Source organism: Lathyrus oleraceus, chromosome 5 (genome assembly GCF_024323335.1).
Source record: "Lathyrus oleraceus cultivar Zhongwan6 chromosome 5, CAAS_Psat_ZW6_1.0, whole genome shotgun sequence".
Taxonomy (NCBI): Eukaryota; Viridiplantae; Streptophyta; class Magnoliopsida; order Fabales; family Fabaceae; genus Lathyrus; species Lathyrus oleraceus.
Window position 1 is genome coordinate 502,403,414 of NC_066583.1, and position 14,988 is coordinate 502,418,401.

The following is a 14,988-nucleotide window of genomic DNA, read 5'->3' on the forward strand; positions in this document are numbered from 1 at the left end:
TCTAACTTGGTCGTACATTAGACTGTATTTGAGCAGCATCTGATGACTTGAAGGTCTAACTTGGTCGTACATTAGACTGTATCTGAGCAGCATCTGATGACTTGAAGGTCTAACTTGGTCGTACATTAGACTGTATCTGAGCGGTTGAAGGTCAGAATGGATCGTCCGTTAGATCGTATCTGAGTGGAAGGAGTCATTTGTTGAGCTGAATCAGAATGAACCGTACGTTAGACTATATCTGATAGTATTTGTATATGCTGTATTTGCAATAAATGTTTGGGATGGGCTTATAGATGCCATCGTTAGGAGGATGTCAGAATGAATGGTGACATGGAGTATATCTGAAAGATGTAGTTGAATCCTGAATGTAATTGATAAAGCTGTCCTGTCTGAATGGACCTTTGTTCTGATTGTATCAAGAGGATAATTAACCTGAAAAATAAAGTTAGCTTCATGCCATGTCATGATGCATGAGATGCAAATGTTGTATGCATGCGTGTGCTGTGAAATGATGTAATGAGTGAATTATGCGTCTGGAATAAATGAGAGCATTGTATACATGTATATGTTATGAAATGATGTAATGTATATGATGCGGAATGAAAATTGTATGTAGGTATGTGATGTGAAATGATGTAATGAGTGCACTATGCGTCTGAAACGTTCTTCCAGGGGACTCTACTAGGGGAATAAATCTCAGTCTTCTGGTCGGAGATATTTGTGTTGATGACCCTTTCTTAGCTGGGGGATACTTGATTTCTGTCTGACGATGAAAACACTCAACAGAGCCTGGCTGGGGATAGAAGAGATGACCAGTCTAGTGATGCCGATTTCTTCTGGGGAATAACTGGCGTTGCCGGGGAATCGAATTAGCAACGGATTCATTGGGGAAGCGTGATTAGACCTTCTCCTTGGTCCTGAAGTCTTGTAGTAATCGCTATTTCTATTTTAGGCATGTATTTTCGTAAACATTGATCATATTCAAAATGCATAAATCAATTCAAACTAAATCAATGGACGTTTATGCAAACAAAACAGAAAAAGTGAAAACAAAAGCATCTTTTTTGGAGATAAAATTGTATTGATTTTGAAAGAGGGCCTGTAAACAGGCAACTTGTGTACGAGGAGACAGAAATCCTAGTAAGAGGAAATTGTCATGCAAACGAAGAGAAAGCTATGCAGAAAAAAGTCCTATTAATTTTAATTCCACTACTGTCATTATGTCTTCAAGCAATCTCATCACCTTGCTGTCGGATAGAAGTGATTGGCTTGTTCAGTCCTTGGAACCTGGTTGAAGCTGACTGAGAACGGGACATAGTCATACGCTTAAATCCCTAATTTTTGCCTGGACCGCCTTTTCAGGTTTTCAGTCCACCAGGATACCCCTTTTTGCCCAAGCCGCCTTTTCAGGTTTTCGACTTGCCGGGTGTACATTTTATATGTTTATCCCTAATTTTTGCCCGAACCCTTTTGGTTTGCCGGGATGCCCTTACTTTTGCCTAGGTGCGTCGACCTAGCAGGTCTCTTTTATGCGTAGTATTTTTTTTGACTATGTCTGCATTCACGGGGTGCGGGAAATCTTCGCCATCCATTGTAGCAAGCATCATGGCTCCACCAGAGAATACCTTCTTAACTACAAATGGCCCTTCGTATGTGGGAGCCCATTTGCCCCTGGGATCACCTTGCGGTAGAATGATACGCTTGATAACTAAGTCGCCAAGTTGGTACACCGGTCTCTTGACCTTTTTGTTAACTGCCTGGGTCATGCGCTTCTGATATATCTGCCCATGACAAACAGCCGCAAGTCTCTTCTCATCAATCAAATTTATTTGATCGAGTCGAGTTTGAATCCATTCAACCTCGTCTAAACCTGCATCTTTCATAATTCTTAGAGAGGGAATCTGAACTTCCACTGGTAGATCGGCCTCCATTCCATAGACTAAAGAGAAGGGAGTTGCCCCTGTCAAAGTGCGTATTGAGGTGCGATAACCATGGAGAGCAAACAGTAACATCTCATGCCAGTCTTTGTATGTTACTGTTATATTCTTGACATTGTTAGCAGCCTCCACGGCGCCGTTCGTCTTTGGCCGGTACGGGGAAGAGTTATGGTGTTTTATCTTGAACTGCGTGCAGAGTTCAGTTATTACCATTATCAGTGATAACTCTTTCAGGAGACAGCAGGTTTCTCAAATAGATATTTGATAGAATCCCTCTTAGAAGTCAATAAAGTGGTATGATTCAACATCTACTGTCTTAGTCGGCGAGCAACCCAAGCCAAAGCACAACAAGCTTTCTCGAGCTATGAGTATCTTGTTTCACAGTCGGTACCTTTTGCTAAGGCAGTATATGGCATGCTCTTTTCGACCAGACTCGTCATGTTGCCCCAACACACACCTCATTGAATTTTCTAACACGGTCAAATACATGATGAGAGGTCTTTCTTCAACTGGTGGTATCAGAATTGGAGGTTCTTGGAGATACTTCTTGATTTTGTCATTCATCATTCCATACCATCTCTTGATTTTTCTTTTTTAGTAATTGAAGATGGGTTTGTAGGTAGCAGTCAAGTGTGGAATGAATCGGGCAATGTAATTCGAGTGTCCCAAGAAACCTCTGACTTCTTTCTTGTCTATTTCAGTACCCAGATTTACAATTTCAATTGATTCCTCATGCGGCTGTATGGTCTTTTCTTCTTGTAGTACCAGTCTGGCAAGTTCTCCAGGGACTTCACAATCTTCCTCACTTCCATCCTCGGCTTGGTAGATCGGATTTTCAAAGTCATAATGAACAGTAGCAGAGTTATTACCACCAGGATCCAGAGTGGATATGGATCGGCAAATTGTTACGTGAGTGTGTGCAAGAAAACATAGCTTTGTTTAAAGGATGACAGGAAAGATAAAGAGCGCAATATTTGAATGCAAAAGGTCCATTGATTTATTGAATATGAATATGCTTATGAAAATGGCAAACCCTTAAAATTAGCTATTATGCCCTGGGTATAGACACAATGCTTTTGAAATACTAAAATAGCAATAACAATTACTCCCGACTAAAGGAAATCGGGATAGTGTCTTCAGCCTTCCAATTATTGAGTCCGTCACCAATTGTTGGGTAGACCCAGCTATCCAGGTCGCAATCGCTATCAGCATCCTCTATAGCATTAAGAGTTTTGTCATGATTAGGCAGAGGAGCAGTGATGACCTTAGGAGTCTCAGGCGGATCCAATTCAAATTCTCCGGCGTCGATCATATCCTGAATTTTATTCTTCAACGACCAACAATCGTTCGTATTATGCCCGGGGCTATCGGAGTGATACGCACACCTGGCGTCGGGATTATAACTAGGAGAAGTAGTGTTGGGTCTTACAGGAGGATCTCTGAGGGTAATTAAATTTGCTTTTAGCATACCCTGCAGTGCTTGTGCTAAAGTCATATTGATCTTCGTAAACTGCCTTCTTCCCGGGTTAATGTGCCTCACAGATTTCTTGTCTTTTTTCTTCTCGAGCAAGAGAGCCTTCAGTTCTTCCTGCCCCTTGGATAAGTTCAAGATCATCTCCTGGAGTTGAGCATTCTGAGTATGGAGATCTTTGACGGTTTGTTCGAGGTCCATTTTTCTGTTTGGAGGAAAACCGTGAGAACACTGATCCCTTAGAATACCTGTTATGCAATGTTATGCTATGCAATGTATGAAATGTTTTCAAGGACTTTTGGAATCTAACTTTGCATAAACTACCAAAAAAGGAAACTTTTTTTTTTCAAAATAGAGCAAAGTTAAATCCCTAAGTCCTCGAAATGGTTAGTTCAATGCCATGATGTTATGATGAGGTTATGATGTTATGATGTTAAGTAAATAACAAGCACAAGCAAGTCACACAACCATCATTCCTAAGTTTTAAGGCTTGCATGAGTTCCATAGGTAAGTACCCTCCCCACTGAAGTTTGGTTGGTTCAACCTGTCCTAGAATAGTAACCGGGTTCTAAAAGGATCTCCAATCATTGACCTTCCTTTAAGTCCACTTCAGTGCAACGCCAAGTGGTTGACCGAAGCTTCCCTAAAGTCCAATCTCAAAGAGTGTAGTATCGAGTCTCAACCAACCCCAGTCGGAACCGAAGTCAGTTATCTCACTACTTTCTAATGGCTAGGATGAGTCAATTAGGGTTCTAAAGGTCTGGTTAATGCTTTGATGACACCACGCGAATGCCAAATTTTTCCTCAAGTAAACATGAGGAACATCAGGACATCCAAAGTGTCACATTAACCGTAGCCATCATTTTAACCATTCCAGTATACGCCGGATAGTCGCGATGATCTATTGCTACTTACCTAAGGTACACTAGATCCGGGTGTAGGATCTTTCACTCAAAAATTCCCTTAAAAGAAGGAACAATTTAAAACATAAATGATTTTTAAGGTGACCTCTCTTTGTAGTCCCCAGCAGAGTCGCCAGTTCTGTCATACGATGAACTGACTTTAATGTGTTTTTAATCGCAATGTCGCGGTTAGCAAGAGTCGCCACCGACTTTTCTTTTATCCAATAAGGAAAGGTGGAAAAGAATAGGAAAGACCTTAATTTAGATTCTTAGGTTCGGGAGGTACATTATACAAAGGGAAGGTGTTAGCACCCTTTGTATCCATGGTTATCCATGGGCTCTTAATTGCTCAATCATTTATGTTTTTCTCGTTTGAACAAGTGTTTGAAAAATGTGTAGAAAATATTTTGAAAAGGAGAATTTAACTTTGTAATGATTCTTGTATGAATGTATACAAAGTGGTTATCTCGTTTAGTTTTGAAAGTTGTTTTGAAAAGGGAAGTTGTTTAGTTTTGAAAGTTGTTTTGAAAGTGGTTATGAATGAGCAATTAAGGGTTATACCTGTCCGAGGTCTTTCCGGGCATTTCCTATCCTTATGAGGGTAAAACTGTCCTTACTATTGAGAAGTAAGTAGTTTTATCCTTTGGATGTAAAGGGACATCGTAGGGTCATCGATTGGTCATTGAAGGCAACAGTTGTGAGGATACCTTAGCATTCGAAGGGACTATCACCATTTAACCGTAGGCTACACCGAAGGGTCATCGAGGGACAAAGGCAACGTTCGAGGGACTATGATGATTTAACCGAAGGGTCTTTGCTAAGTGTGTCCCCATATTCGCGGGACATGACCATTATACCGTAATACCATAGGGCAGCAAAGAGAGGTCCGAGATCGCATGTTTAACGGTAAAGTTTTACAATTAATTATATAACCGTGATCAAGTAGGTAATTAGGTCCATATTAAAATCGATGAAATCAATACATTAAAATCAGCTAAGTAATTGAGGGTGGATTTCCACATTAAAATTAATACATTAAAATTAATTAGGTAATTTAGGGTGAAACTCCACAAAGGGTATCCCACAAATAAAGTGGAATACTTAGCCGGCCGTTTCTTCGAGAATATGTAAGCCTTTACACCATTCAACACACGGGTTAGAGCATTGAGATAAAGTATGATTTGACAATTGCACCATAAAATAAACATAACAGTCATGAACTCAGGCCAACTGATGCAGAACTATAATAAATCATGATTAGATAAACATAAGATAGAACAACAAAGAGACAAAGCAGCCACTGTCCCGTTCGCCTCTGCTTCGCCTAGCGAAGGCTCAGCGAATGCTCGCTACAGGCTCGCTTAGCGATGTGCTAGCGAGCGGCCACGGGTTTGGAGTTTGGCAACAGCATGACCTCCGAAAACCTGAACTTGTATGGCATTTGATTACAGGAACAGCATGGACAAACATTCATGATATTCAAGCATATTTAAATTAGCATGTGAAATCAAATTACATATTCGAAACTCCAATCATGATGCTTTATGGATATAGAGATTACCAATTAAAAGCATAAAATAGTAGTGATGCGCAAACCTGTTTGCCACTCAGCTGCTATGTTAACGGGGCTGATCACTTTTGGTATCGGACGGAGTTGGGCGGCGGTAGCTTCGGAGCAGATGAGCGGCCTTCAGGGTTTCTTTACTCAGAATGCTCTGAGTTACTCTCCAGGGTTTCTATGCCAGGGTTTCCGTCCGTCTTCCTCTGTTTTTCGTTCTCTGGAGTTGGGGTATTTATAATACTCCTTTGATGACCTAATGGGCTCAGAATGAAGCCCGAAATTTTCTGTTGTCTGTCAGCTTCGCTAGGCGAGCGTGTAGCGAACGTGTAGCGAACGTTCGCTAGGCGAGCGTGTAGCGAACGTGTAGCGAACGTTCGCTAGGCGAGCGTGTAGCGAACGTGTAGCGAACAGGCCAGTTTGGGCCATTTTCTGGATTGGGCCATTCGTGAGCTGGGCCTTTGTTCCTTTGAGGTCAGTGTCTTGCAGAACAAGTCGGAGTGCCTTGAAAAATGCCTTGTAATATCAACGGGCAAATTTTGGGGTATGACAGTCGAGATCCACACTTCAATTTGTTTTAAGTCCGCGTAGGCGGATTACACAAAACTAGGTTATTTAGGTAGGAACCCCTTCCAATTGTATCTAATATAACTCTCGAATATTTTAGTTGGGTGAATAACTCCTTATTCCAATCCATCACATGGATCATTTTCAACTATTGCTTCTAAATATATATAATCTTATTATAATTTGTTTAGTTAAGTTTGACCCATTGTTTTAGCAATTGGATATTACAATTATCCCATCGCACCTTACTAATATAGAATATGCACCTCGCATAGGAGAAACCTACATTATTCGATACTAGTCTTGATGAGTGCTAAAACTTGGAAAGCATAAACTTAATATTTAATTTGAGGGAATTTGTAATTATTATGATCTCACCGGCTTATTTATCATATAAATCGTCTCTCACATGCATCAACATACATTCACATGCATCAATATACATAATGAAACAATTATGGCCCCTAGCGCAATTGTTCTCCCAAGCCAATGAGAGAACCTAAGCTAACCTAATAACGATCTAAGCTTCTCCAAGCAAGACCTTCAAGGTTGTCCTCCTTTGATATTGTATTCTTCTCTTTCTTTATAATATTACATTACATAAAAGAAACTCGTTTTACATACGAGGGAGTGAGATGAGAAAAGAAGTTACATTAAGATATTAAAAGAGAGGCACGACACGCGGGTCATATTTTAAAATCCCAAAACAAAATAAAGGAAAACTAAGGTCATAACCGATCACCACAAGACAATAATAATAAACACATTATTATTATTAATTTAAATTTTGTTAATTAATTAAAATCAAATTAAATTTCGGCGACCGATCACACTACGCAGAGTTAGCCAAGGGTCCGCTGCCCGGTCAGCGGACGGGGGTTCTGTTGCCCGGGCAGCGCTCCGACGCAAAATTTTAATGAACAATTCATTTGAAATCGACGTCGTTTTTCGCATCAACACTTGATACTTTAAAGCATAACTCTTGCGCACTCACAACCCTAATCGCATAACTATTTGACAGCACAACCCTTGTGCCGTCATGAACCATAATGCACCAATTTCAGACCGTCAAACACACCTCGATTGTTAATTAAGTATGATTGATCAACACGTCATTGCTTCACCATACTAATGTCGAATCAAGAAGCAAATGACCATTGATCACTCAAAGGAAAACAATCATTAAGTGTTTGAATGAACGAAACAGAAATAGTATATCATATATACCGTATTTTACATCAGGATTACTTATATCATATATATAACTTGATTGATCTCAATTACGTAACCTATGGATGATCGATGTATCGCTGCTTCACCATACTAACGTCGAATTCCGAAGCATAGTCAACATCAATCATCCAAATCGTACACACATGATGCCAAATTTAATTAATCGTTTATTCTTTGATTCATTCTGTCTTTTAATCGTATTAATACAGAAAATACAGAAAAAAATAACTATCAGATACATGGTTTCGTAAGTGGCTCTGATACCACTGAAGGAGAAGAGTGATCCAAAATGCAGCGGAATTTAAAATTTTCTCTTTTACTGATCCTTACGAATGGGCATGATTAGTGATAGAATCGTTACCTCTTGTGGCGATTGAAACCTTTGATGCAGATCTACAGAGCGATCACGAACTTTGAATGGTGACAACGCCTCTACTCAGTCCACACGAACGGACTCCTTCAATCTCAGTGCTAGCTGCTACAAATGAAGGCTTTGAGTGAGAGAGAGAAACGAAATTACAATTGCACAAATTCTTCTGCACAAGAGTTCTATTTATAGAACCACTTGTGTGGGCTGCAAGCTAGAAAGCCCACTTAAGTGTATGTGGCCCATATCTTATATTATGTCAAAATCACTTAAGCGTGTGGTACCTTACCATATTTCGTATTCTACTTAAGTACACTGTACCATACAATGTTCTACAATTCACTTAAGTGCACTGTACCTTACAATGTTCCTTAGTTACTCCATCTCTCATCAATCTGTCCTTTTGTGTGTGACCCTATAGGTTTTCGCGGCATTGACAATTACATTAAATCACGCATTTAACATAATAAACAGTGAGCGGTATCTAGCAACACATCACTGCTACCCAAGACACGAAAATATCATGTGATCTGACAACTCCTTTTGTGATAATACTTATGTGTGTAATTACCCTTTTTCCCTTATGTCTATATTGAACACAAGGCATAAACCGTGTCATCCTTGTCCAATTCAATATTGGGCCCATAGACATTTATCCTGTTACGCATGATGGGCAAATTCCATCTAGGTCACTCATGTCCCTCAGCATGCTTCATGGAGTATCCATCAACTGTCTTTATGGTCATCCAGTTACGAACAATGTTTTATCAGCAATAAGGCACTCGACTCTACATCTAGGGTCCATAGTGGTTTCAGGTCGAAGGATGGTATACACCATTATCACCATGAGAATAACTTATGACATTTTGCATAACATTCTATATAGTATTCTCATAGCGGGTCAATCCAGTATAAATATTACTCTTAATATTCATACATATGTTTAAGACTTGATAACTCCTTATCCATGATCCATGAGATGTGATCATCAGTCTATATACATAATAGTCTTAATGCTTTAATGTTATCCCACTTCACAATAAAGGTCGACTACGGATACTTTAAGAATAGTGTCCTTATGTTTAATGTGATCTCATGATTAAGTCACACTTTATACATTAAACAGACTAGTTATTCTAGGGACTTTATTAAACACACATAATAAAGAAAAAAACCTTTTATTATTAATAAATAATTCGATACAAGTACCAAAAGTATTGTCCTCTAGGGCTTACACTAACAACTTTGTCTAATGCAGTCAATCCAAAAGGAACAACACAATATTTACACCATCATTGTTGAATATATATTACTTATGTATTAAATCTTATCGAGATTACATCGTTAATGATAATATATTAAAAAAAAAGTGTATTGATTACAATCTAAAATGTATCAAAAGATGTATCACCACCTAAATCTACTACTGGTTCCTCCTTCGACTTTTCCTTATTTGATTCTCTTTCAAGCTCGCTCAATTTGGTGAACTCTTCCATCCTTTTCAGAAAGGGATCTGACCAAGTTTCCGCCTCTTTTGTGGAATATGTTGTGTCAATTTTGTGAACTTTTCCAGCATTTCATTAGTACAGTGTCTCGATCAGTGACAATTAAATTCATCATGTTTTCTTGGTCCTTCAACAAAGTCTTGAACATTTTCAAAGTCCATGTAACATTGACCTCTTTTTCGGATTTTCAAAGTCCATGTAACATTGACCTCTTTTTAGGATTCCAAAAATACAAATCCCACTGAAAAAATCTTCTACGTAGAAGTAACACCAATAATTTCCAGAAGCAAAAGCCTATACTTGTTGGTCTTATACATTGGATCAATTATGAAGATAGTGGGAAATGTGTTGAACAACTTGATACTTTCGGGATGAGTTCAAAATTTGTCACGAACAATGACTTTATTCTCATAAACTTTGTACCTAGAAACGTAGTGGTTATCATCCAAAAGCTTCAAAAGTTGTTGCGTTTTGGATCTTTGACCACTTATCGTCATGTTGTTTCAATAACACATATTGTACACCTTCTTGATATTAGAAACACTTTCAAGTCTTTTCCGTTTCAAATCTTCGGCGACACTCTGATTAAAAACATGTCTGGAACAATTTCCTTCTCCCCCGGTTTAAGTCGACGTACGATGGGATGACCAACTAGTTCGGTTTGCAATGCATGATTTAGTATATCGGAAACCTCATTAAATTTTCATGTATCATTCACCTTACAGTAACCACGCAATTTAAACAACACTCATATTTTCTCGATCTGGTGTCATCACGTTTCAACTTCCAAATCGGTGGAACATATGTGCTACTTCTCTCGCATCTCATCGTTGCAAATGTTTGCCTTCTATTTGAACCATTTTCAGACCTTCCGATTACAATGCCAAACCCCGATTTCCTTTCCTCCATTCGGACTCATTGAAGCATATGTTAACGAGCAGTAAACAGTTGTTCATTTCTAAAATGTTGACCAACATCTATCTCGACAACAATCGGTCTAGCATCCAGTTTAACATCATCCTTCACTTCATCCAAATTTACATCATTACTTATCGCAACTTTGAGAAACATATATGGGGGCACCATATCTAATACGAATAAAAGCATAAAAACGATTTAAAAAACTCATAGTAGCAGAAAAATCCGGAGATTCAAATCTGAAACATGAAAAGGTAAATTCGAAGATGCACATCTAGACGTAATATATATTTTTCAACTCAAGAACAAGATTAATGCAAGCAATGAAGGATGGAATGAGCGATAAATCACAAGAATGATGATTTAGAGTCAAAAAATTGATTGAGAATGATTTTTTTAAGATTTTGGATTATGGAGGTTGTATGGAGTGTGAAAGAGATGACCATGCAAGGTGATGATAAATTCAATTTTTCATTTCATATTTTCGGATATGCCGAATTTACTCCAAACTAATTTTTGACAAAAATATGATTGATTATGTAATTTACAAAAAATATATTGATTTAAAATGCATGCAGAGATAATTTCAAGACATAAGCCGCCACTTGATGTGATTTGACAGCCTCTTTTCTACAACCACACGTGAAAGAAAAGACTTCAGCTTATAAAAAAATATTGCATATTCTTCATCTCCTTCTTCCGAATAAAGTAACTAATGGAGGCCATTCATGGAGAACTCTCAAATTCTATTAAGGTGTTGTTAGAAAAGATTGTTTCTGGTCTATGCTTCGACGACTTGAGCATGAGTAGCCTTTCACTCATGGAAAGGCTTCATAAAACACTGCTGGATCTTCAAGATGTACTATATCATGCTAACAACAAACTCATCCCCACTCAAGCTAACAACAGATCGCTGGATTTGCTCAAACGTGTTGTTTTTCAAGTTTCCAATTTGCTTGACGAAAGCGATTTTTTACTGTATGCTACCGTACTTACTGCGAATCAGGTCAAAAATCATTCTCGTTTAAGTTTTTTAATTGCACTGATCAAGTCTAAAAAGGAAAATCTAATTCAAATATTTCAAGGCTTAAGTTCAGGTGACGATGAATCTTCTATTTATGGAAGAGATGCTGATATAAACAAACTTAAACATCTTTTGTTGTCTAGTGATAGTGATAGTGAAAGTAAAATAAGAGTGATTACCATTGTAGGTATGGGAGGGATTGGCAAAACAGCTCTTGCCAAACACCTTTACAATGATCCTCAAGTTAAGGCCAAATTTGAGTTAAAATTGTGGGCCGATTTCTCAAATGAGGTAGATGATTTGAGTGTTTTTGAAACCATTCTTGAATCTATTACTACTTTACAAACAACCATTTACCCAATTTTTTTGCTAGTATTGGACGGTGTGTGGGATGCAAGATCTATCAATTGGACATTACTGATGGATATCTTTAATGCTGGGGAATCGGGAAGTAAGATCATTGTCACAACAAGAGATGAAAGAGTCGCACTATCCGTGCAAACCTTTCTTTCTGTCCACTATCTGAGACCCTTGAAAGTTGAAGATTGTTGGTCTTTACTTGCCGAACACGCATTTGGAGCACATAACTACCAACAACGATCCTATCTAGAAGAAGTTGGCGCATTTAAAAAAGAAATTGTCAGAAAAATTGCAAAAGAGTGTGATGGATTACCATTAGCCGCGGTAGAACATGGGGCTCTTCTTCGCATCTCAGTAAACCCATATGATTGGAATTATGTGCTAGAAAGTCACTTTCAGGAAACAACTTATGAGGTGCTAGCTTCTCTCGAATTAAGCTACAACTTCCTTTCTTATCCTTTAAAACAGTGTTTTCAATATTGTTCAATTTTTCCGAAGAAGTCCATCTTAGAAAAAAAGATGGTAGTTCAGTTGTGGATTGCAGCAGGCTTACTTGAATCATCTTCCACAGATCAAGAAAAAGTTGGAGAAGAATACTTTGATGATCTAGTGTCAAGGTCATTGATACATCGACGATCTATTGGTGATGAGGAAGGAAACTTTGGAATGCACAACTTCATCCATGATCTAGCTACAGAGGTTTCATCTCCATACCGTATCAATATGCACAAACATAACCTAGATGATAGGATGCAGAATTTTTCATACAACAGAGAGACATATGATTCATATGGCAAATTTGATAAATTATTGGGATTAAATGGTTTGCGTACCTTTCTAGCATTCCCATTACAAGAACAATTGCCTCTTTGTTTGCTATCTAACAAGGTAGTACATGACTTGCTGCCAACAATGAAACAATTACGCATGTTGTCTCTGTCAAGCTACAAGAGTATCACCGAGGTTCCCAATTCTATTGGAAATTTGTTAGACATGCGATACTTAAATCTTTCTCACACTAATATTGAAAGGCTGCCTACTGAAATATGCAAGCTTTACCATCTGCAGTTTTTGTTGTTGGCAGGCTGTAAAAGGTTCACTGAATTGCCGGAGGACATGGGAAAATTGATCAATCTGCGCCACCTTGACGTTAGTAACACCGCATTGAGGGACATGCCCGCACAAATAGCCAAACTAGAAAATCTCCACACTTTGTCTGACTTTGTTGTCAGCAAACATAAGAGTGGATTGAATATTGCAAAGCTAGGAAAACTTCTCCACCTACACGGAAAACTTTCAATCTCACATCTACAAAATGTTAATCACCCCTTTGAAGTAGATCGAGCCAACATAAAGATGAAAGAACAAATAGACGAATTAGTCTTGGAATGGGATTGTGGTAGTACCTTTTTACATTCACAAAGTCAAAGTGTTGTACTTGAAAAGTTGCGACCCTCAACAAATTTGAAAAGTCTCACCATCAAAGGCTATGGTGGAATCAGCTTTCCAAATTGGTTAGGTGATTTTTCATTTAGCAACATGGTGTATTTAAGGATCTCGAATTGTAATGATTGTTTATGGCTTCCACCCCTTGGACAATTGAGTAATCTGAAAGAACTCATTATTGAAGGGATGCAATCAGTGGAGACAATTGGTATTGAGTTCTATGGAAGTGGTGGTTCTTCATTTCAACCATTTCCCTCTTTGGAGATTCTACACTTTGAGAATATGCAAGAGTGGGAGGAATGGGACTTGATTGGAGGTACGACTACAACGTTTCCTAGTCTAAAAACTTTATCGCTTAGTAAGTGCCCGAAACTGATAGTAGGAAACATAATTGACAAATTTCCTTCCTTGACTGAACTTGAGTTAAGTGAATGTCTTTTACTGGTTCAATCAATGCCATTATCTGATCATGTATTTCGGCAACTGATGTTCCCTTTGAACTCTCTTCAACAGCTCACCATAGACGGCATTCCATCTTCAATGTCTTTTCCAACCGATGGTTTGCCAAAAACCTTGAAACTTCTCATAATCAGTAATTGTGAGAATCTAGAATTCCTTCCTCACGACTATTTGCATAATTATACATTGCTTGAGGAATTGAAAATATCTTATAGTTGTAATTCAATGATATCATTTACCTTAGGCACTCTCCCTGTCCTCAAGAGTCTGTTCATTGAGGGTTGTATAAATCTGAAATCAATATTAATTGCAGAAGACAAGTCGGAAAAGAGTCTCTCATTTCTTAGAAGCATCAAAATATGGGATTGTAATAAACTGGAGTCATTTTCCCCAGGTGAATTGGCAACTCCAAATCTCCTTTATATTGCACTGTGGAAGTGTGAGAAGCTTCATTCACTGCCAGAAGCAATGAACAGTCTGGCTAGCCTTCAAGAAATGGAAATCGATAATCTACCAAATCTTCAATCTTTTGTCATAGATGAGTTGCCTAGACGTTTACAGAAACTATCTGTTGGCTCTGTTGGTGGGATTATATGGGATACTGAGCCAACTTGGGAACACCTCACTTGTCTCTCGGAGTTGCGAATTATCGGCGATGACATAGTGAACACGCTGATGGGACCATTGCTACCTACATCGCTTGTGACACTATGCATTTGTGGTCTTAATGATACAAGCATTGATGAGAAGTGGCTTCAACACCTCACTTCTCTCCAAAACCTTGAGATTATCAACGCTCCCAAACTCAAGTCGTTGCCAAAGAAAGGATTTCCTTCCTCTCTTTCAGTACTAAGTGTGACTCGCTGTCCATTACTGGAAGCAAGTTTGCGGAAAAAGCGGGGGAAAGAGTGGCGTAAGATTGCTCACATTCCGTCCATAATTATTGATGACGAATTGATCACATGAGTCTTTTCCGGGTGAGTCTTTTAAATACTGCTTTTGTTGTTTCTTTCATATTATGTTAGCATCACATTTCTATTTGACTATTATTTACTTCCATTTCTCTTCAGGTTTTTTTACAGGATACAGAAAGGAGGTGACTGCCGGAGTAACTACGACGAGCCACAATTATCTTTCAGATTTGATTTTGCAGCAACTGCTTTGCCATAGTACACTGGATGCAGTAGAGAGGATCCATACTCATAAGAATAAAAAGAGGATAGGCTGCATTTTGTTGTGCA

At 38.5% G+C, this 14,988-nt stretch overlaps 1 protein-coding gene across 2 annotated transcripts; it reads left to right on the forward strand.

The window, feature by feature from the left end:
- Window positions 1-11,059: 11,059 nt before the first annotated feature.
- On the forward strand, window positions 11,060-14,723 carry LOC127085778 (putative disease resistance protein At3g14460). Of its 2 annotated transcripts, XM_051026318.1 has the most exons (2): window positions 11,326-11,464; window positions 11,670-14,723. In XM_051026318.1, exon 2 carries the CDS (start codon window positions 11,672-11,674, stop codon window positions 14,711-14,713), a length of 3,042 nt encoding a protein of 1,013 aa, XP_050882275.1. In that variant the 5' UTR covers window positions 11,326-11,464; window positions 11,670-11,671; the 3' UTR covers window positions 14,714-14,723. The 2 variants fall into 2 exon arrangements, with proteins under 2 accessions (XP_050882273.1, XP_050882275.1); XM_051026316.1 differs by having other exon boundaries at window positions 11,060-14,723.
- Window positions 14,724-14,988: the final 265 nt, after the last annotated feature.

Coding starts and splice junctions, on each gene's coding strand:
- LOC127085778 (XM_051026316.1), top strand. CDS start 11,174: ATGGAGGCCATTCATGGAGAACTCTCAAATTCTATTAAGGTGTTGTTA.